The sequence below is a fragment of the Sardina pilchardus genome, chromosome 7 (genome assembly GCF_963854185.1).
Source record: "Sardina pilchardus chromosome 7, fSarPil1.1, whole genome shotgun sequence".
NCBI classification, from domain to species: domain Eukaryota; kingdom Metazoa; phylum Chordata; class Actinopteri; order Clupeiformes; family Clupeidae; genus Sardina; species Sardina pilchardus.
In genome coordinates, this window is record NC_085000.1 from 25,021,306 (window position 1) to 25,046,579 (window position 25,274).

Here is a 25,274-nt window from a genome sequence, read left to right on the forward strand (position 1 = left end):
TGGCACTGATAACAGCTATAGCTAGCTAACTGATATGCTATGGTGATTGGCACTGCCATGTGATTAAAAAAATAACCAAAACCACATTCTTGGGGTGTCAAGCATTAGACACTGAAACTGCAAATGATAGTTTGATTATAGTAGAATGAAGGTTTATCTATCCTCCACATAAGTATAGGCAAAACATTTTTGATTTTGAGTATGTTAGAAATCACCTTCAACCACATAATGATGACCACAAATCCTTATCCGTGTTACAGTCTCTGTTGACTGAAGTACAACCCTAATCAGAAACGAACTCAGAAAAGTTGAGATGATGCGTAAAATGTAAATAAAACCAGATTGTGATCATTTGCAAATCTCATAAACCCATATTTAGCTGCAAAAAAGACAGACAACATACTCCGAAAAAAAGGTGCTACTGTATATAACCAAAAATGGTTCTACATGCTACATGCCACCCTAAATGGTTCTTTAAACCATTTTGAAGGATTCATCAAAGGAACCTCTAAGGGTTTTTTTAAGCCTGCAGACATAGCATCCCAAGAACCCTATTTAGGGTTGTAAGAGTGTATCACATGTCGTAGAAAACGACAAATTTAACTTTGTCTTGGAAAATATAAGCACATTTCATTTTTTAAATAAAGCTGGGACAAAGGCAATAAAAGGCTGGAAAAGTTGTGTAACAATAAAGACAACAAAAGGAGGAACATTCTACAACTAATTAGAGCACACTGGCTTAGGAGGCAGAGTCTCTCAGAAGTAATCATGATCACATTGAGCTATTCTTTACATGTAGTTACCCCACAAACGACTTATAAGTCCCAAGGATACAGTATATGAGCAAAAATGCAATCACAATCACACCTTGTTTAATCTTAAATATCTTCAAGTTCATATGTTGTAGAGACCTAATGGTACAAGATTACTGAAATATTGCATTTGCAGACCAGAAATACTGATCGATTTCATGTGTGTCAACAAGGCAAATACTGTATTCCCTGCAGTCACTCTCACTATCACTCATACCATCACTTTGTTCTGAATCAAGGGACTTTTATTCAATGGACATACATTAGAGCCAGGAATACTCAGAGACATAACTGAAATTAACAAAGATTTTAATCGGGATAGAAATTAGCAACACTGAGAGTCTTTGGCGTAGGCCCCGTCCTAGGTCCAGGTCACTGAGCGTGCAGACCCTGGCAAATCCTGCTAAACACTTTTTTGACAAGTTTAGAACAAAATCTGTGTCGGTTTGGCAACCATTTTCTTGGATCATGTTTACTTTGACAAGGAATGACCCTCCTGTGACAGTTTCAACTGTAGTGTAAGGTGAAGATCGACCCTCTTTGAATCAGCATCATGTTCTACCAGCAGCCATATTGCATGGGCCTGAGGCAATTTCCTGTAATTTGAGCTGATACTCCAGGCACCTGGTGCTGCACTGTCAGCCAGCCTATGACCGGTGCCACCTGTTGCAGTAGTAGAGAGTGCCTGCAGAGAATAATGGGCTCTGGTGCCTGTCTCCAAGAGAGATGATCCCTCCTCACTCAGCTGTCCATGTCTAATCACTTCCTGCCATTTTCTTCCTTTTCCCCCCTGTCTTGCTAGTTTCACATGTCACTGAATTACTCAACTTCCAATATGGCTGAAATAGCAGGCAGATGTAGAGATTGCTGTGTTGTGTCCCCAATGGGTCCTTCTTCTCTGTCATATTATCAACAACTTCGGTTTGGTTTGGTTTGATGAGGAAACATTGATTTGATTGGATTCGAGGTCACAGAGGCACTTACATGAGCAAAGTGCTGCCACTCTTCTGTTGCACGGAAGCCGGCACTCTCCTTAGTCATGTTTCTACTACAGGAACTTGGGGGAAGTTTTATGGGGCCTCGAGTGTTGGTGCTTGTGTCCACTGCAGGAACTCCGCCGTAACAACAGTTTTCGCTAACATTTGGAAGGGGTTAAATAAGTCCCCACCTCGGGGGATAGGTACTTCATTGCAACCCTCTGAAAATTGCTGGATGAAAAAGAATAGAGTAGGAAATGTGGTGCTAGTGCCTGTGGTATCGGCAGCCATCTATATGCTTCTAAATCCAAGTCATGCAAAGTGTAATAGAGCCCATTGCATGATCAGGTGGTTGGCTGCTTTCATGGTGTTGCTCTCCAGAGATTAACATCACTTTAAGGAGAGCCTTGCCAGATGTGGATTAGACTATGGGACTCCACAGACAATTAAAACAATGCTTTGAAAAGGCTGAAATGACGGTGGCCCCCAATCCTCATTCAGTAACAGCACCACTGTTACAGCCCTCCAACCCTAGAAGTTCAGACAATAGAGGTGGTGGAAGGTGGGCGGTTTCTGAACCCTCAGTATGTTGAGACCAAACTGAACATGAAATGGGTGTAGGACAAGAGTTCGGACAATGGGAGGCTAAGCTCATGGGAAACCTTGGACATTTGCTTCATATAGGATACTGTAGCTGAGGTGATAGACCGAGGCGCTGAAAATGCAATGGTCTCTTTTTTTAGTGCATACATATCCTATATCCATACACTTCCGTTGTTATTTTTATATTGTTTTGTAGGTTTGCTAATCACATGGTGATGTTTCCCTCCTTTCCAACTGAAACAGGAAATAGTGGCGTACCCAAGGAATAGGAGTACCGTTAGAATAGAAATGGCAGCTATAGCAGAACGCAGCATTGCGTTCCTCTTTCCCTTTTCGTCCTGATCCTATCACTTTAACAAACTACTCTAAACAAAACATAAATCTTGCCCAGCTCTATTTTTTTCAATGTCAAAGGTCATAGAATGTGAAGTATGTCTTTGAATCTATAGCATTAGCATGACAGTAGCAATTTCTCTTTACAATAGGAAAGTGATGTAATTGATATGAATCCATCACATTTCTGTAAAATGCAGCACATCTTCCCTTTAATGTCCGATTTGAATTTGTCGCGATTTGAATAATCCCTGATGTTCCTGCGCGATTTGAATAAGCCCTGATGTTCCTTGCCAGGCTAGTTCCTGTATAGTCCTGGCTCAAAGTGGCTTGGAATTGAGCTATGTGCTGATGTAGCAGGTGTTCAGGTCTGTTTTTTTAGGTCTTGAATACCATTTTTTGACAGCCTGAATTGTGTGTTCTCTCAGATTTTACATGAATCTTTTGACGGTGTTGCGGAATAAATTGAACTTTTTCCACGTTTTCCGTATTATTTCCACAATTTGTCTCATGGTCTTCTGGCAATTACAGCTGCTGGTTAAATGATCAGCAAAAAAGAGTGTGAGAAACCAGTAGAACTAGTAAAGATGTCCTCCTCATGTGGGGGCAGCTTTGTCCTAAAAGTTCAAAGGTCACCCGGTTGGATTCCAATCTAAGATCAGTAGGGGGGAGGGGGGAGAATTCAGTCTAGGGCCAGAACAACACAAAAGAGTCACTCAGCTGCATTCAAAACAGGTGGGGAAAACAGCTGGCAGACATTTAAAAATATTATGTAGCCTATCGTCATTGACGCGATGCATAAAGTTGTGGCTATATGTCTTCTGTCTTTCCTGTGTGAATCTAGATATACCCCCTTCTCATTTGGTTAATTATTATCCTGTTAGGACAATGACAAGAAGATAACCAGTTAGGAGCAGGAGCTTATGTTTAGACTTTATAACACCCTGTGTGATTTATGTGAATTCCAGAGTAAACAACTAAGAGCAGGGCAGAGAGGCAAGCGTGGAAAGGGTAGAAGTGTGGTTAGAAAGAGGTGCTGTATTAAAGGAGAGAGAGAAGAGTAAAACAAGATAGCGGGAGAGCCAGGGATGTTGTTAGCATGCAGGTAGTGGAAAAAAGGTGGTGAAAGTAGTGAAACCAGAGAGAGAGGAAGAGAAAGAGAAAGTGTGTGTGAGAGCAGAGGTCAGAGAAGGCTCTGGGAACAATGGGCAGCACTCAGCTGCTGACAGCCGCGATCAGACGCATGGCCCATCCACCTCTGTGGGGATGTCACCGCGACAGCAGGGGGCCACTGTGGGCATGTCGGAGCCAATCACAAGGATCAGCCAGAGCCGCAGCCAGTGTTTGCGTCTTCCTACCGTGAGTCTGTTACCAGCAATTTATTTACTGATGCCAAGAGTGACAGACAGATATTGAAATACATTTGACAGTGGAAAACAGGTTAAAGTAGTTCACTTATTTTTTTTATTATTATTTCTTTGCCCTTTTACTTGTGATAGCCAGATACATAGTGGATAAAGTCAGTGCTACAGACAGTTGTATGATGGAGATATACAAGTTGGATAATTAAATGGAAATGGGTGTATCCACACTCATACACACAGGGTGTTGCATTGCATAGTATCTCAGGTCAACTCATCGTGTACTGTATGAGTGTGAGACTGAGAAATCTCATGAAAAGTCAACAGAAACATGTTTGTTATGCATCTGAGGGTGTCTTTATTATGGTCTTTTTTCACACTGACACAACAGTTTTTGTATATACAGTACAAACATATGAGTTTGGAATGCATTTTGCCATGGAGCAGTCATGCTGACTTAAATTACACACCAGTCAGCACATTGTTCCAGATACCTCACTCAAACGTGACACAATAAGCATAAGGGTATGGGTTGGTGTGTGCAGGCTGAGTCTGATAATGTTTAGTGCTAGTAATAGGTCACAATGACACACACACACACACACACACACACACACACACACGTTCACACACTATTTGTGTGTGTCGTTATTGAGTTTCCTCTTTTGAGGGGCCCCAGAGGGGTTAACAAAGGGTCGTGAGGAGAAGACCTTTCTCCAGTTTTGTTACACTGCTGGATATGCACTTCTAAAAATCTCAATTCTCATACTCCTTTAACACCAATGTAAACACCAGTGATACATCAATTGACATGGACTTCCTTTAACTATTATTTAAATATTTGTGAGACTAATACATTGTAATGTGTTTTTCTCTCATTATGCTGACTTGTTATTCTGTAATAGGTAAACAGTTATAGGTAAAGAGTTTTGGGACCATCCGCAGTTACAAAGATGGCTGTCACCAGCCCAGAAGACTCAGTGAGGAGAGGGCATGGCTAGCAGGCTGTGGAGGGGGAGTCTACCAGGGCTTGGTCTCAGCTTTGGTGGGGACACCTCCCCAACTCCTGTTTATTGATACCGATACCTAGCCAGGCCCCCGCCTAACTATGTACTTCCGCTCATTTACATAACCAATACCAATAACAAGTGAATTTATAGATTTCGATGCTTTTGCGATATTTAAGATTTAATTTGATTTGGGGACCCCACCCTCTTGACACCATCAGTAATATTGAATTCACACATCGGTGGCAATCCTAGACTTTTACTGAACCACCACACACACACAAACACACACACACACACACACACACACACACACACACACACACACACACACACACACACACACACACACACACACACACACACACACACACACACTTACTGTGGTCATAGGTATAGCCTGTATACTGTAGGCTATATTGCAATTCATATACACTTTATACATTTTGCTAATAATTTATAGTATTTTATGATCTTCATGATAGATATATTAGTCTGTGAATACACCATATTGATAGCCTATATAAATGATTAGGCTACACTTGGCTTTAATGTCATCACATTTGTGGTGTGTATGTCTAATTGAGTACACTTTTAGAAGAACGTGAACGTGTTAGTTTTCAGGGTAGTTGATATGTGGATTCAATTCATCATGTTTCTATGTATATAAAGCAAAAGTTTAAAAAACTAACAAGTCAAAGAACATCTTTCTGGGATCAATTAGAGATAAGTGTCTCAGAATGTTAATTTCTATCAGTATGGAAATGGACCATAGTTTATCTTTTATTTCCTTGCATTGTGCAGGCTACATTCACACATTCGCCTACGTAAACAGAATATAGAAACAGGAAAATATCTCGGATCCATTGTTTAATGTCACTGCAAGATTCTAACTTCAGGTAGCTTAAACAGTCAGTGACGTGGTAATTATGTGACCTGTTGTGCTATATGCGACTGTCCGTGCTGCCCACCCCTAATGAACATGACTCCTTGGATGAAAGATTTCAGACGCTAGGTTTAGCTGTGACAATATCCTGGCTAACACATACTATCAACAGTTAGTGCTATTTTTCACAGTAGAATCAACATTTGAAAGCCTGATCATGTTAGGCTACTAGTTGTAGGCCTATAGTTGCCAGTTTGTGTGGCTAGTTATTTTGCCTACTTAGACTCATAATGAAAAAGCTTTGTATGTCTCTATTCTTCTTTGGTGGCCTAGCTGTACGGTGAAGGGCAAATCTTAATGTGTTTTACACTGTCCTTTTTTGGTATAGGCAACCCTGATAATTTAGCCTGCCTGACACACCCGCTTCCTTATTATCTAGCCTACCAGTGCCACCTTTACACTTTTGTCCGTGTCAGATAAAACCCCCAGTCTGTTTCAGCCAGTTAAATGACAGTGTTTCTTTTACTGTCGTCCTGGCCGTCGAAATCAGTCCAAATAGCGCAAATTCACTAAAATGTTGTCATCTCAAAATATTGATGGGGACTAGTACCTAGTGCCCCCCCCCCCCCCCCTAAACCTATGCCCATGGTATCTAGTATGCTCTTTTTCCGCTTGCCTTGGCTCACTTTGGCACTTCATGAACTACTGGTCCTGTTTGAGAGAGAGATTGCTGCAGTGTGTAGTCCACAGCAGTTGCCTCCCAGGTGTTAGGGCTCATTTACCTTAGGGAATCCTGGGCGTATTACTTCTGCCCTCCCTGCTTCCCATGAAGCAACTCGCCATAGAGGAGTTACTTGGGGAGCCAGTGTTCTGGCGTATGGATTAAGTGGCCTGCCCAGGGAAGCTGTGACTGGGTCAAGGTGGAAGCTTGGCAGGCCTTCTCTGGCAGGAGCCCTGTGCCGACTTGCCACTTGAGTTTCCTCAGGGATATTGTGTGGAAGTGGGTTAGATCTCCAGGTTTCACCGGCAAAAAATGGTCCACATGTCAAATTGACATCCACACATCTGTCCCCCTGCAGAACATTTCACAGTGCATCACAACGCCTCCCATCTTCCACACAGCAGATCCTGCTGCCATCCATATCCCAAGTAAATTATGTGACAGTCGGCACATTTATCTGGTCATCCACATCAAATGAGAAAGCAGACCATTGATTTTGCTTTGTCTTATATCCCCGACTTTGACGAATGCCATTATGCCAAAGTAAAACATGTTATTGACTTTATTTGTGAGTGGTAATAATGTTCTGGCCCATTGGGGTACAGAGCTGTTAAATGTAAAGGTCCACTGAGAAATATTATATGATTTGTTTTCACACAATTTTTGTGCAGTGACAAGATATTTCAAGGTCAATGTTGTTAGAGTTATTGACAGCCATCTGGTCACTGATTAGAACCATCGGTCTCTGATTTCAGTGAATATGAAATGGAATACATTTGTCGCCACCTAGTGGACAAATGAAAACACTCATGAGATTGGACTTCGGTCAGTCAAGCCTTGCTGGATTTACAATCAATTCATTCCATTCAGTATCCCTATTTCTCCTCCTACTTTAGAGCTTTAGAAAACAAATTCTATCACAATATGGTTTCCTCTTTGAGACTTGGCTACAGACATCAGACATCACCCTCTTGGTTGTGTACCTCTTCAGCTTGACATTTCTGTGGATCTTCATTTCTTGATATTTGAGTCAGGCAAAATTCTACAGGTGTGCAGATATTAGTCTACTGGAGCAGTCTGATGTCATTATCAGAGTGTGGAGTCCATAAATATGACACGTACGATCACTGTTTTCTCTAAGGTTTGAAAATGAATGTGCCTTATAAGAAAACCGCACCCCATAAAAAAAAAAAAACACTGAATAAAAGTTGAGACTGCCATTTGAGGTGAATGTGAAATTGTTAAGAAAGATGTTTTGGACTGTATTAATGAAATGTGATTCTCCCTTAGGACTGCTTTGTTCATTGTTGAACCATGTGGCGCGTGGGCCCTCTCTGAGATCCTGCGTCTACACGCACACCCCCCACGCCCTCAGGAGTCACACGGCCAAGGCACTGACCTTGGGTTACCATGGCAACCCTGCTGCTCCGCATGAAACTTCACTTGAGTAAACATGCATGGGCACTCTCCCTTACACACACACACACACGCGCGCGCGCGCACACACACACACACACACACACACACACACACACACACACACACACACACACACACACACACACACACACACACACACACACACGCATGCATGCATGCATGCATGCATGCATACACACACGTCCACACACACACACACACACACACACACACACACACACACACACACACACACACACATGCATGCATGCATACACACACACGCACACACGCACACACAGGCACACACATACACACACACACACACACACAGACACACTTCAACCAACACTTATACTTGAGTATGGACTTCCAGACATGTATACACACATTGTCAATATTGTGTACATAAGAACTCAAAGCAAGGCTTAAATACTTGACTGTGAATTCCCTTGAATGCGGACACGCATGTGCACACACAAACGCCCCTCTTTGGAGATGTTACATGTTCACCTGTATTATGTGTGTGACTAGTGAAGCAATCATGTGAAATCAGGATGCTCCTCATTCGAATTCTATAGAATTGGTTCTACAATTCTGGTCATGGCCTTCTAGTCATTCCCCTGTAAGTACTACGTGTACTATAAGAGCCTCCACAGAAAACACAAGCACTGCATTGCGGGAAGGACGGGTAAACAAATTTGTGACTGATCTCAATCAGTCCACAAGATCAGAATTTGAGCGTGTCTCAAGTAATTAAAAGGATTAGCCATTCAATATGGTGCTCCAAACCCGTGGAGACACAAAGACTTACTGTCTCTAAGCAAAGTATGCAAGGACAGAAGTTGGTTTCCAAGACAACTGTGGAGGAATTGAACTAATCAAACCATCCTTATTTGGAATTGCCTTCAGTGACAAAGAAAATTGGCAACAGAATGTATATTTATTGAGAATAGAATGGTAGGACATTTTTGTTCCATTCAGTTCCATTGTTTCCCACCTCTTCATTTTTGTTCATCTCCAACTGTAACACATTACCCCTTCTTCACAGATGAATTGGACATATTGAAAAAGAAAATAATATTGATCAGTCTTTGCCCTCAGGATGGGAACAAGAAAAGACATAGATGTTCATCTGTTTCCAGGACAACAACCAGGGCCACAGGGTTGTCTCGTGCCATAACCCTGCATGGCCCCATCTGCATAAAATGGCAACCGAAGACACTACAGTACCTCTGCTGTTCCATCACATCCTTATGCATTTGCACCTTGTCCATCATAAGGCTTTGACAACCCAACGACACCTAGCCAGTGGCTTGTATTGTATCCACCCTGTTTTAAATTCAGGTTTATTGTGACTAATTTACAAGCTAAAAGCATGGCATGAGTGTGATTAACACAGAGAACCCAAATGGAATTGAAAGTAAGAGGAACAATGCACACAGTTGCCTTTGGCATAACACTGTTCAGCTACTAGGATGTTCTCAAATGGGGTTGATGGGTGTATATAAAAAATCCTCATGTAAAACTGTTAACAATGTATAGCCACTTGAACATGTCTTCTCAGAGAACTCTTTGGTAGAGGATTCTTGGTAGTCTATTAAGAGCCTATTGTTGAGGGAAGTCAGAGCGCTTGTAAAGGTTCAACCTTGTAAGAGTGCAACCTTGGGACCCTTTTATAGCAGGAAGAACAGCTTTGTTGGGGGAGTTCCTTACAGGTTTCAATGTTAATCTTAAAATGATGTGAATTACACAGCGTATAATCTGTTGAGATCAAATGCTCAAAAAGACACACAAGAAAGGGTATTTTACAAACAAGCAGAAATATTATTGTAACAGAGTAAAATGTGCTTTTCAGGAGCACACTGGGACTTTGAAATATTTGATATTTATGATGTACTATAGCTATGCAATATACAGTATGCCTACCTACAACCTCATTGAAAAGCTTCGGGGATTACAGAGCAAGTTTTTAATTTCTTTTGTTAAATTCTCCACCCTAAAAAATGGCCTTTGACATAAAAGCTTAAACATGGCTCTATTTCAATGCCATCTTTTCTGTTCTCAGAAACAAGCACGATTCATTTTGGCAACTGTTTATATCTCTATTTTTTTTTCAGCAACTTCCAGCGACCTTAGCAGAAGAACTTTTAAATCGAATGAGGAGTTAGCTGATGAGATGTGTAAACATGCCACCGAGTTTTAATTAGTGGCACCGTGACACAGACTTAAATAGACTGAGATAATTGTCAGAGCTGGTAGGTGTTTATTGCTTAATTTGTCTGTAAAGTAGTTTGGCTGCGCACGACTACAGTTATCAACTCCTCTCAGGAGAAGGCTGGAGGAGGCAGCATGGTCGCCATGGTTCCTCATCAGCGATGTCACTCCACGGACATGTGTGTGGGATCAAGTTATACTGAGCCCATTATGGAAATTCCTGCAAGGTGACGGCAAATGCTGCACATTCTTCATCACGATCATGTTCTTTGTTCTCCCTAATTCACATATACCATAGGGTTGATACTTTTCCTTTTTACAAATTGTACACACATTTTTCTTGTTTCTATCTATCTCTCTAAAAGTAATATCAAAATATATTGATATATCTGTTTTCTTTTGGATATCAGTTGATATGGGATATGATAAAACTGCTAAAACTTCATCTATTGGCACTCTGTATTCCTAAAATAATTTTTCATTCGTAGATTTGCTGCTTTACATGCACTCGGACAAGTTTGTTTGGTAAAAAGTTAGTAATTCTGTCAGACAAGTAGATTTTGAAGAAGATTTTGAAGATGTGAGTGTCACTTAAAGATATTAGCAAGTAGATCCGACTGTATGATTAAGTTAAATTTACAGCAGTTCTGGTGCTGTGCTGGATCCATGCTGAATATGGACGCCTGCTGTTTTTACTGAGCAGGCCAACTGATGCTGACAGAACAAGATGGCACCAAGCCCAGGGTTCTCTATGGCACTCCCCGCAAGTGAACAACTGGGTCACGTTTGTGATGGCGCATCAGATGAGAGAGCACACACACACGCACACACACACGCACACACACACACACACACACACACACACACACACACACACACACACACACACACACACACACACACACACACACACACACACACACACACACACACACACACACACACAAGAACAGCACATGTACCGACAGACAAAACAAAAGCACACACTCAAACAGACACACACACGCCAGACACAAATTGCTCACAAATATGTGCACACATAAACACACACACAAACCAACTGACACCCACACGACACAACACAACACAAACTGATACACAAACACATCAATTTCATCGCGTAAAACCTATTATGCATACAGAATAATACAAAAGAAGCACAAAGTGTCCATGGGCTGCTCAAGGCTATCCCAAACATACCACCAAATCCCATCTCCACCAATCACCCTCCCACCCTCTCTCTGCAGTATATTAACTCTCTATCCCTCTCTCCCCCACTATGTTGTCTCTCTATCCCAAAGCCTTCCTCTCCCTTTCTTTATGATTAACCAGACGGAGCGGCCTGTGCTCCCCTTTCGGTTGGTTGTTTCCTTGTTACTTGGTTACCAGTTGCCGCGAATTGCCTGGGCCGATTGCGTTGCCATGGTGACCGTGCCCATTCTGTCGTCTCCCGGCTGCCTCCTGGCTTGCCTGTCCTGACATCTCCCGCACACACACACGCACACCCCACACACACATACACACACATATACACACACCATGTCCACCCCCACTACCTCTCCTGTGTCCCAGAGACCCCCAGGCCCCTCTTGGCCCACCCCTTACCTCCCGGCATCCTTGGCCCCTGGTGTCCCACGAGGGTGCCGGTGTGTAATCTCCCTGCCCCTCCTCCTCTCCTCTGTCCCAAAGCAGTCATTTAACACCTGCCAGCAGGACTTGTATGCCCACAGAGAGGGGTGGGGGGTTCAGATAATTATAAGGAGGAAATAAATACAAAATTGGGTTAAAATTGGCACATAGCTTAGCGTTGTTTGATTTTACCACACTGTGAAAAATGTATGCTGAGAATGCAAATTACTGATAATAAAAAAACCCTGCAAAACTTCAGAAGACATGCCTGAGCAAATAAATTCTCTATTCATGTCCAAAGAACATATTCATCTCTGTACACTGCTAAAATCAAATGGATTGTATGACAGCAAATATACATTTAATTCATAAAAAGGTATGCATGTTGAGTAAATAACATAACTCAACATAAGCCTGTTGTATAAAATATGTCATTTATTTTTAAAAAAAACCAAACAATTTATGAACACAGTTTGCAACAATATCCTGTTTTTCCTATCAGAGGTCACACAAAAGGCGCGGATAGTTTTTGCCATTCACAGTCCAGCCGTTCAACAGTCAAACAATTACTACACGCTGTTCTGGGGTCACACCTACAGGTGGCAGCAGTCAATTGATCATTTCACATCAATCATGGAGGAGGGAAATACACTATGGGAAGTCAACATTGATTTGGAATCTATGTGAGAGCACACACACACACACACACACACACACACACACACACACACACAGAGAGAGAGAGAGAGAGACACACGTCCTCTGCCCCCAATTTATTTCCCTCAGTCCTGCCAGTGGCTCACCCTGCAGCTCACAGAAGTGCACAAGGCACATCTCTCTTCCTGTCCCTCTGATTCTCTCTCTCCCTCTCTCTCTTTCACCCCCCCTCCTCTCCCACTCTCTCCCTCTCTCTCTCCTCTCTCTCAGACACAGCCTCTCTGACTCACTCACTGTCACTCTTTGTCCTTCTCTATCATTCACCACCTCCCCCTGTCCATGGTCCTCAGTCCTTCCACTCTTTCTTCCTCCTGTCCTTGTACCTCACTAAACGCTCTTTCTCTCTCATTCCTCTCTCTCTCTCTCTCTCTCTCCCACCTGCGTGTTCCTCGGTGAGGAGGTGAAAGCTGAGGCAGGGCGGCGCAGTGCAGTGCAGCAGGCTGGTGTTGGCGGGGCGAGTGAGGCCGAGGTGAGAGGTTGCTGTATCCCAACCTCCTCTATCCTCCACCACACCCCGTCCCACCCCTTGTGTCTGTGGCTGACAGCTGAAGAAGTGAGCACTGTGCTCTTACTAGAATAAAGGACCTGAGAGAGAGAGAGAGAGATAGAGAGAGAGGGAGAAAGGGAGGGGGAAGAGAAAGAGAGAGAGTGTGCCCAGCCTGAGAGAGACAGAGAAAGAGGGAGAAAGAGAGACAGAGAGAGAGAGCATACTCGACTCCACGTATTTCACAACAGCCCCGTGCTCTAGAGCAGACAGACCGTGGGAGGACGATGAGGCTGTTTTGTTCACCTTTATTTACACCTGCCTCTCAGGACTGCTCACACGCACACACACAAACACACACACACACACACACACACACACACACACACACACAGACGTCATGTGAGACGGAGCAGAGGCTGCGTGGCACTACAGCGCACCGCGGTCCTCTACACCACACGCAGCAAACCAGCGGCACAGTGGCTGCCTCCTACGAGAGTACGGGACGCCGAATTGGAATCCTCCATGTGACACTAATCACCACGGATACGGTGACTTGCCCGCCACGGCGTCAAGATTAGTCATGTGACCTCCCGCACACGCAGCCCGGGGGGCGCTTTGTGGGGGATGGGATGAAGTTAATGGCCACACACCCCCTCCTTCCCCCCGCCCACCCCAACCCAACCCAACCCACCCCAACCCAGCCTCCATCATCCGCGCCCCCTCCCTCTCCCCCACTGTCCCAAATGATGGGTTTTCATTTAGATGCTGAGTAAAAGGGAGCTCATCATTTCAGCTCATTTGAGTAGGGGGAAGGGGAGTGGGACGGTGTGTGTGTGGGGGTGTGTGTGTCGTCTCTCCTCTCCTCTGGAGCGAGGCATGGCTCAGGGGGTGGCTGTGTGACCGCGCGGCCCCGGCACGCCCCTCCGCCCGGCCCCGGCAGCTGAGCCACATCGGATCTCGGGGGCCGCGGGGCGCAAACCTGGAAGTCAAAGGTCAGCGCTGTCAAAAGGCTTTGAGTCACCTCAGCGGGACGGAGGGAGGCTGAGCCGCGCCACAGCGGTGGCCCTCCGCTATTGTTTGTGTGCGCTTGTGTCGGCACGCGCGCGTGTGCTTCTGACAGGTATTTATCGTTGCTAAAACCATTTGTCTAAACACAAACACACACTTTCACACATATACACACACACGCACACACACACACACACGGACACACACACACACACACACACACACACAGAGACACATGCACACATGCATGCCAACAAACACACATACAATGGATGCATGCATGAACATAATTTTCCCACACACAAACATGTTTGCCAAGGGTCATGCCTTCTTGTTGAGGTTGAATGGCTTTATAACTGTTTTCGGCAGTCTGGATATTTTTACCGCTGTATTTTTCGGGGCACGCAGAACTCATACACATGCACAAACACACATACACAAATAAGGACAAAGCTCCCGACAAGGAGAAAAATGGAGAATTGGGGAAAATGGGAAAAGAAGGAAACAAGATGTGTGTGTGTGTGTGTGTGTTTATGTATGTATGTATGTCTGTGTGTGTGTGTGTGTGTGTGTGTGTGTGTGTGTGTGTGTGTGTGTGTGTGTGTGTGTGTGTGTGTGTGTGTGTGTGTGTGTGTGTGTGTGTATGTGTGTGTGTGTGTGTGTTTGTGTGCGTGAAAGCGTCTCAGCAGGACAGTAGCTGACTGAGGCGACACTTCCTCACAGCACCTGAGCGGATTTGGACCTGACCAGCACAAGATGTGGGCCAGTGCCGGCCCAGGATAGCGCTCTGCTAACGGTGGGTTTTTTTTGGGGGGACGACTGCGGGCTGCAGCAGCACAGGCTCCTGGGTTACACCCACTCTGGTCTCGCAATAGAAGCAGCGTATCAGCATTACGACGGAGGGGGGGTGGGAATGGGGGGCAGAGAAAGAGCCTATGCACCAGAAACGGCTCTCGTTGGTGCAAGCATTAATCCCCATCCCATTCACTCTCAAATGAATAGCGTCTCAACGAAGGTACGCTTCCCCCGGTCCTCTCTGTGTGTGTAAGAGAGGCAGCAGCCTCAAGGAGCCTCAGGCAGCAAAAAAAAAAAAAAAAAAAAAATCAACTGTGACACAGTGGTTAGGTAGAACTGCGCACAAGCAAAATTAGGTCTGTGTCAGGAGCAGGAAAATACACACAATGACACACAAAACAGGAAACACAAACACACACACACAAAACGAAGCATCCCCTCTCTGGCAGAGTCGTATCCTGGGGATATTGCGAGGAGCCAGTGAGTTAAGCTCCGTGCGGAGCCCCCTCAGTCGGCTGGTGCTGAAGCAGGCTAATCCACTAACACAGTACACTGGCGCAGGCCAATCACAGGCTGGGCCGAGCTAATCAGCATCACATCGGATAGAGACCATATGATGAAACTACACGAAACACCCAAACATGTTTGACACCGGGGTGGGCCCACACTTCCACCACCCACGCACATTTACAGTACATACATGTTAACGACCAAGGTACACACACACACACACACACACACACACACACACACAAGACAAGAGTCTTTGGTGTTCTGATTAGGTGATGTTTAACCCCATCATTTTTGTGGACAACACCGAACCAAATCAATGTATATCTGAGCACAAAGGCCAAAATGGGTTGGATGGCAGATGAGTGTTTGCCTTCTCCTTGGTCCACATGACCCATCACACACATTAGCGGCGGCAGGGAGAGCTCTGGAGCACACACTGCACCACAGTTTACACAGGAGCAGCGTACGGACGGGCGGGCGAGAGAGCGAGCCAGAGAAGATTCCGGAGCCTCCAGCAGCAGATGAGGCGCTGATCTGTGGGCAGAGTCAGGACAGGGGGGGTTGCATGTGTGTGTGTGTGTGTGTGTAAGTGTGTGTGTAAGTGTGTGTGTGTGTGTGTGTGTGTGTGTGTGTGTGCATGTTGGGGGGATGGGGGGTGGGGTGGGACAGCGCCGGGGCAACCAGCTCTTCCTCATCGCAGCCCGAGCATCAGCCTCAGCCCGAGCGAACTGCTGTCATGGCAACAGCAGCCGACATCACTGGCAGTCCCAGCATGGTCCTCAGCCGAGCCCCGGAGCAGTCAGTTCACGCAGCGAACGGGAAACACACAGGGAACAGGGAGTGAGCCACATACCAACACATCACACACAGATGCACACAGATAATGCACACATGCATGGAGATATCCCGCACACACACAAATATTAAACACTTACACACACACACACACACACACACACTGTCTGTCCCATACACGTAGCCTCACACACACACACACACAAACCCATGCACGCGCGCACACACACACACACACACACACACACACACACACATAATGCATACCCACACACATAAATATTGCATTATCAACTATACAAACACACATACATACACCAAGGTGCATTGTAATTGAACTGACTCGATTGAAATGATGTGTCAATCATTGTGGGATCAATACATAAAAGAAAAAATATATTTAGAACAGTCAACAAAAATGTTCACTGGTAATAAATAAGGAAAATTAGCAACTTGTTTACATTTTTAGTTTTGCCAATTTGGTAATATTCCATCTTAAAATCCGATGTCAAATTAGCTTTCTAATTTTATGGTTTAGAAGCCAGGAGACTACTGAAAGGGTCAAGACTGTAACAACCTGACCGTGATAGCAAGCTAATATACACATTTACGTTATTTTAAGAAATAAATTGGCTTGTACTATAACGCAGTGCCCCTGCTTACACACTTCAAGTCTTGTATGCATCAGAAGTATTACCCAAATCAAAGAACAAAGGAAACCTTGGGTCAGCTGGCTGAATCAAAATTCTCTCAACCTTTCAGGAATATCAATCCATCCAAACAATACCCTCCCTTTGACACAGGGAAAGGAAATAAACCAATTTGATTTTGAAATAGATGATTTTCATCTAAGATTATTCTATCACGCTTTTGCTGCGGCAGTCTGCTGCTTCTTAGAAGAAGGACAGTCTGTAATAGCACAAAAAGATCACTGCAGCACACAAACGTAAAACTTTTTTTTTTTTTTTGGTGCAGATGTACCACGTCCATGTTCCCCAGTCATGTTTTTGTTTCTGCTAATACATGGTGGAATATACTTCCTCAAGTATGGCAGTCCTATATGTGCTCCGTAGCTGTGAAAGTGCCAACAATGACAGACCATTAGGCATTTCTCTGTATGTTTGCTTTGCATACAGTTTAGAAACGTACTCTTGAGTTATTTACCTGTTCCTGCTTTTCACTTTTAAATGAATACAAGTTTTTTTTTCTTTAAGCCTGAGTTTTTGGATAGGACATTCACCACAGTATTTCTGTTCACAAAAAGAGTTCATAGGGCAGAAAAGAATTGGTCACTGCAGTGAACTGCACAGGAACACTTACAATCAGTCTTGAACTTACAATGGTAGATTGTATTTCTTGTGCAAACCACTTACAGTATATCCAAGAGAAGACAGACACATTCTTCTTCTGCATATAAAAAGGAAATTCAATGTCAAAATAACTTTGTGCAGACTATAAGAAGAACGCCACGACCTAATCAATGATCTTTTTCTTTCATTTCATTTGTGCTACTGTATTGGCGGGCACTGATTTTGAAACAGAGACTGGAAGGGGATAGAGATGGAGCTAAATGAGGTGGCAACATCCCGAGACAAAGAGAAGCGGCAAACAAAGGCAAATAGCAGAGGGTGTGTAATTAGATGTGTTTGTCATCTGCCAATCAGCACCTTACTCTGACACAGAGAAACACACAGGAAGAAACTAAACGTGTTAGAGATATCAGAAAAAGGCTTTTAACTATCTGATATTCACAAAAGCTGACATAACATCTTACAACAGCTCACCATGAATGTAAACAGTTTCGGTCCATAGTAGGCTATACTACACAAATAGCAGGTGAAGCAGGTGATAAAAGTGTCATTCTAGAGGAAGGTACTGCATGTAGGACACTGAGGTAGAGAGATGTACTAAACGCTGATGGACATGTCGAGTTCATGGTCAGGAAAAGGCTGAAAAAGAGTCTAAAATCAAGCAGAGTAAGGAAGAAACATGTTGACAACCTGGAGCATCTGTGTAAGGGATGAGAGACACACAGCCATACCCGACGGTTCAGGTTTTGGCACTGAGTTACCATGTAAATCAATACAGGGGCTGATGTTGAGGCCTGCATTCCACAAACATGCCTGATCGGAGTCCTTGACAAGATAATCAAAGGGATGATTATAGTGAAAGAACAGTTCCCATAGTCGAAATGTTGGAGATACAGTTAAGCCCAAAATTATTAGCCCCCCTTATGAATTCAGACATAATCCTTTGTTTATACATGAAAATGACCATTTCCAAAAATGTGCCTAGTTTATATGATTACAGAAGCGCAAAAACAGTATGCCCACAAAGTTTGATGATCATTGTTTACTCATGCTCTGATTTGTGACAAGAAAAGCAAAAATTGACATGTTCAAAATTATTAGCCCCCAGACCATTAATAGTCAATAGTATAGCCTTTCTTTGCTTCAACTGACAACAACTTCTTTGAATAGTCTTTTACTAGGTTGGCACATATCTCTTAAGCACTCTTTAGCTCCAGCTCGTCCAAACTGCATGGTTTTCTTGTATGGACTCTTGCTTTAAGCACGTGCCACAGATTCTCAATGGGGTTGAGGTCTGGTCTCTGTGTAGGCTATTCCAGCACCTTGATTTTGGTATCCTTTAGGGCGTTTTAGACCACTTTTCACTATGCTTTAGGTTATTATCATGCTGAAAGACCTGGTGGTGACCTAAGCCTAGACTAAGAGCAGGCGTCTTGATGTTATCCCTCAAAAGGTCAACATAATCTTTCTTTTTCATGATCCCATGCACCCAAACAAGGCTCCCTGTGCCTGAGACAGCAACACAGCCCCATAACATGATCCTCCTACCACCATGCTTCACTGTGGGAACTGTATTTTTATGGTTGTAGGCCTTCCCTTTTTTCGCCAAACATAGGCAACATCCATGGGCCCAAACAGCTCCAGTTTAATGTCATCAGACCAAAGGACAGTTTTCCAAAACTCATTTTTAGCTTTTAAATGTGCATGGGCAAAGTTCAGTCTGACTTTGAAGCACCCCTTTTGGAGTAATGGGTTTTTTCTCAGCCGATGACCTTGGAGGCCTCCACAATAAAAATCCCTCGCTACTGTCTTCCTCAAGACTTTAACCCCAGAGGTCTCAAGGTCAGCAACTATCATTTTGGCGGATGTGCAGGGTTGCTTGCTAACATCCCTGATGATTTTTCTCTCTAGATTGAGATATTTAGCATTTTCATCCACACTTAGGTTTGTTATGCACAAACTTGGAACTCTTTGTACTTTGTAATGATGCCTTGCACGGCTGTTCTACAGACTGTGAAGCATCTAGAGATTACAGTGTAGTCTTTCTCCATATTATAGGCCTCAATGATGTTCTTTCTGAGGTCCAGACAGATTTCCTTTATCTTCAGTATGCCTGTAAAGGCAGTCCCCTCTCAGACAGGTGTTCCAAGTGCCTGTAGGCCTGTTCCTTGAAGTCTTTAGGTAAACAATCAATGCTGGTTGGGTGTTCAGGTGTTGTCTGGACATTAACTAACTGCAAAGGTGTGGCTTGAAAGGTGACAGGTTGGTCGTGTGTGTTTAAAAGCAAAAAAATCACATGGGGGCTATTAATTTTGACCACTCCACTTTTCACACAATTTGAGATTAAGCATTCCTAATAACATATTAACACTCCAAAATGCACCAGATTCTACATAATAACACTGGCGAATGTTTGATTTTTAAAATTTGATCAGGGATGAAAAATTTAGGGAGAATTTTAGAGTAATGTTCCAAAATTTCAGGGGGGCTAATAATTTTGGGCTTAACTGTAAGGGTTATTTGAATTGTCAAAGCACAATATTGCAGTGTAGGACATCTCATTGGTGGAAACAGCATGAGACATAAACAGATGAATTTAGAAGTGTAGATCTACTCAAGATTGTTAGAGCAGAGTGAAAAAGATCTGTGTGCTATGCTGAGAATTCAAGATAAAGTAGAGACAGCATTCCTATTCATTTTTGAAAGTTCCCTTTCACATTGTTGGCTACATCTTGAAGATAATTCAAGGTATCGCATAGCCTATGTGTTGAAATCTCATCTCATGAACTATAGCCTATTTCAGCTATCTGAAAACAATAAAATGACCACAGAAGAGATCCCATGACAGACAATAAACTCTTCAGTTTGTTGTAACAATGTTAACATCAACTAGCCTATATTGTAGTCTATCATACACAGGTCAATAATTGTATCATATGTTTATCCAAGTATGCAGCAAAGGAATTGCTGTAAAATCCATGGTATGTGAAACGTTAAACGACCCTGGAGAAAACAAGAAATAGAAAATAGAATCTCCAACGTAAAATACATACAATTATTTCTTTTAGATACGATGTGCGTATTTATTTGTCATGATTAGGCATTTCAACCCAAACTGTCCGTATCGGACATTTTCTCTCTCCTCTCTACAGTACTAACCGTGTGTGGCTGACTTGCTTGCTTTGAAATCTTGCCCATCGCGCACACTTCCTGATTTTAAACGTCCCCTAACAAAATGTGTTCTGTTCTCTTTCGACAAAAGCGTAACGGTGCTTGACGTTCAAATTGAGTCGTATGGGTCTCGCCTGGGCTAAAAGAAAAATCTAACAAAGTAAGATTATGTCGAATCGTGTGTGTTGATGTGTAAAAGCGGAACTGGGCAGCGCACGCGCCGGTCCGATTCAAACAGGTGGAAAGAATGAGGACGATCCCCGCTGGCGCGTGACTGCAAGTGCTTTTTATCCATCCTGTAACATTTAGTCACCATGTTAGAAACGTTATTCATACCACATAAACTCTGATATGTCTATTTCTGCGGATTAGTCTATCATTAGTCTATGGGTCGTATCGGGATCGGTGGCATCCCGTAGAGAATTAATGGGCCATCGGTTAAAAGGCACATAGACTGCTAAGACGTAAATAAATGTCAGTCTCCAAAATAACTATCCATTGTCTACGTCGTTTGACATCCCACGTAGCCTTGTGGGTTTTATTCATATATTAGACCTCAGTCAAGAGACCGTTTACGCACAGGTGGGAGATACCCGTTTCGTAGGACGGCCCCCTCTTTCAGTTCCACAGCGGATGATGTGAGCGAGTGACATTTGCCGTTGCGGTTTGGGACAGTAGGCGAATCTGCAAACAGGTGTGCGGCTGCCCGAATCCGGCCCAGACGCCTTTTCCTGCTTGTTCGTGTGGAAAGCCTACCTAGGTCTCGAAACAATCATCCTCGTAGCGGGACGGGGAGAGGAGGGGGAGTTTGTTCCCATTTCAGTTGCTGGCATTCAAATAGCCTATTTTTTCCATCAGGCTATACAACAAAGGGATAAGGTCCATAGAGAAAACGCTATGACAACTAAAAAGACATGCACGGATTTAACGAAAAGGAGCCGAAGCCCCGTCGTTTTAGAGGCGGAGATGTTCAGGGAATTTCAGGACTGGTGTCTCCGGACTTACGGTGACTCGGGTAAAACAAAGACGGTCACCCGCCGAAAATACAACAAAATTATGCAGACTCTTTTGCAGAACGACGACTCAGAGGGCGTTTACGTTGATAATAGCCACATCAATGCCAAATTCAAATTCTGGGTGAAGTCAAAAGGGTTTCAGGTCGGAAACAACATTCTGGGCGAGCACAACAAGAAAGGAGCACCGGGGAAGCCCGTCCTGTACGTTCCTGTCAAATCAACGGTAACGTGTATTTTCCTTCAACGTTATTGGGACACCGTGTGAAGTATTTTAGCTGTCTTGGCTGTCTGACTGTTCGTGTAAGTGTGTTTGTGTGTGATACATGTTCCCCCTAAAGCACATATACAATTTATTTGTCCGCGTAACGCACGTTTAATAATGGCCGGAGAGCGCATGCTATTATAACTCCTCTGACATGTACTTCCTCTTCACTTCAAACACTACCGGACTCTGTCCGACTCTCACATCACTCCTTTTCAACCGAGCAGAACAGTCCTACTCTGAGATCTAGCTGCCATAGCAACGCTGCTGCCTCACAGGAGCATTGCCTGTGTAGTGATGATGGTGTCCTGGTCAAGACATAAGCTACCGCACAGTCTAACGACTGGGCATGGCGTTGTCCTGCGAACTGAAGGGCATGATCTATGAGGTTTTGATTAGGTCTTCATACTCGGGCCATTGAATGTGCTTACGATCAAATGTTTTCTCCACATGCTTAAAATGACACAGAAAGACTGTAGCCAACATGACGCTACAAGACCGGGCGGGATTGCGCGCTCTTATGGTGTAGGTTACCCAAATTGTTGGGGATGCCAGGGTGCGTTGTTGGCGCACAGAAGGGAGGGCGCTTTTAGGATGGATGCCAGGGACGATACTCATTGATTAATAAGAACCATATTTAGAAAGCTGACCTAATAATGTAATTAGCCTTCCCAATAATGTGACGGGACAGAGAATGTTCCCGCAGAATCTCCTCAAAGGACTCGCGCACCGCCCTCCTTCCAGCCAAGCGCTGATGCGGTCTCCTTTTTACTATTTCAATGTTAATCGTTGGTATTAGAGGGTACTTTCAGAGATTTAGGTTTAAATGTGGTCCAACGTCCGCTAAATCTTAACACTACACAATGGAAAGTGAACTCACTATGGCAGCGCGTGCCGATATTACGTATTGCCACCGCTTGCATTGTCCTGCGCGGGATGAAGGCAGAGCGGACTGTTGGCACTCGTTGCTCTGGTAACCCAGCCGTTCCTATAGTATAGCCTTAAGTCTCCATTTTATATGAGACCAATATGTTTTTCACATCATGCAGTGGTTTATATGATTCACACGGCCTAACTCAAATGCTTTACAAATTATGTTTTATTTTCAGCATTCAGGCCACTTTCGTCTGCGTGATGCACCATAATGTGTTATTACTGACGCACAAAGATCATGCATGGATATCACGGCACATAAGACTATGTTGGCTGGCACATCCTGGGCATGGCCTTACAGGAATATAGGTTAGGCTGCAGTAGCTGTCCTGGGATAGTGGTTGATGGTTAGAGGATGGGCTCAGAATAAACTAGTCTATAGAATGAACGAAGCCCACTCTTTATTTGACAGATAGAAACTTGATCAACTGAATTTCTCTTATTTAGTTCCTCTTCCTACCACTGTGTCAACGTGTCACTATGGTTGTGGGGTGCCAGAAAATGAGCCACCATTTTAAATAATCCTCTCAGGGAGTCACGCCAACAGCTTACAGCCACCCAGGCAGTTGGTAGCCTACAGTCTTTTAGGGGACAGGAGCCACTCAGCTGCTAAATAAACAAACTTGAGTGATGAATTCAACAAAAAACTTCTTGGCTCTTTGTGTATGTATAGTAGGCTACAGACAGAGGACTATGGATATCCTGTAGGCTACAGAGGTAAAATATAGCATATAATAGCATATAATACCCCTCTGAAACATATTGGCATGTGTGATTCTTTCTGTGACTTAAATTAAACGTTTTCTTGATATTCAATCCTTTTATTCACTTTGAATGAGCTGACCTGGGTAATAAAACACTAAATATCCTTGAACATGGGGGAAATCAAGTGTAGGCGCATTTACTGCCCCAAAATTTAGTGTGAATTTTGCAATGTTTTGTATCTCCCAGAAAACTTCCGAAGTTCAGAGTCAATCCTGAGATTTAATGAAAAGGTATACAAGGTTAACTATAAAATATTTAGCTATTACGTAATATACTGGAAGAATTCTTTAAGTTAACATTAAAGTATTTTTGCACATTGGCCCAATAATCAATATACAGGTAGCTTAAATTGTAGAGATCATAAACCTTTTGTTTGTGGTATTGTGATGTTGGGACAAGTTTATTTTTCAGCTTTGTGAGTCAGTCACTTGTTGCATTCCCCCCCACCCAACACATACACACACTCACACACTCACACGCACAGTTACATACAGCATCACACAACCCATTGACAAGCCTTGGCCTAAAGTAGCTCAATTAACATCAGGACAAAGATGGATATTTTGTTCTGTTGTCATAAAACAACGCTGATTGATCTGGAGACAGATTGCCAGCCTTTATAAAAACTTAGTTCCAATACCCCCACAGCCCCCACCTTTTTAATGTTGTCCCCCTCACCCTGTCATGTTAACAGTCTAATTGTTACTCCTTTATTGTCCCCTTTTTTTGGCTCCATATGTTTAATCTGTCATCCTTTAACATGCGTTAACAGCGCCTTTCTCTCTCTCTCTCTCTCTCTCTCTCTCTCTCTCTCTCTCTCTCACTCCTCTCTCCATGGTGCTGACTGTTGATCTTGTTGAGGGCAAACGCTGTGATAATTGTTACACACGCTGTTGTCAGCCACCGTCATTATTAAAGAACCATTGAGACCTCCTTAAAGCCTCAATTTGTTTTTCAGCTCATCAATCTTTCTTCTCTTTTTTTTTCTTCTCCTTCTGCTGGTCGCTGGGGATTACTGTCTGTTGCAGCCTCATGCTAGGGTTTGATGTGTAAGGCGGCATTCTGGAATGCATTCTAGAATGAATCAGCTGATGAGAGTCTTTTTAAAGGGCTGTCTTTGTCGGATCCAGCTGTCATGAATGACAGTGTTCCAAGGGAGCTTCATGTCATGTCATGAAGTCCACAAGTTCACGGAGTTGTTGTGACACCCAGTTGTTTCTGGTTGTCTGATTGCGCTTTTCAGTTGGAGTTTGTTTCATATTTCAGAAACAATTGCCCCCCCACACACACACACTCACTGTAGATTTACATGCTGTAGTAGATTGTTTTTCATGGTCTTGTTCATTAATTGGGGTGTTTGATGTTTGATAATAGCACACACTTTTAGTGACAGTGAGGAATGTCAGACAAGAGTCGGAGAGCTTGTTGCCTTGTGGAGTCACTTACACTCACAGTCACAAATTTTCTCTCTCTTTCTCTCTTTATATCTCTCTCTTCCACAAACACACACATACACATGTGGAGACAGGCATGCACT

The 25,274-nt window shown here is 43.6% G+C and overlaps 1 protein-coding gene across 1 annotated transcript in view; it reads left to right on the top strand.

Moving 5' to 3' along the window:
* The first annotated feature begins 21,526 nt into the window (after positions 1-21,526).
* nol4la (nucleolar protein 4-like a) overlaps positions 21,527-25,274 on the top strand; it is a 41,229-nt gene continuing 37,481 nt past the window's right edge. The window contains exon 1 of the mRNA XM_062541463.1: positions 21,527-22,000. Within this exon, the coding sequence (XP_062397447.1) occupies positions 21,659-22,000 (342 nt within the window). The 5' untranslated portion in view covers positions 21,527-21,658. The remainder of the gene's footprint in view (positions 22,001-25,274) is intronic.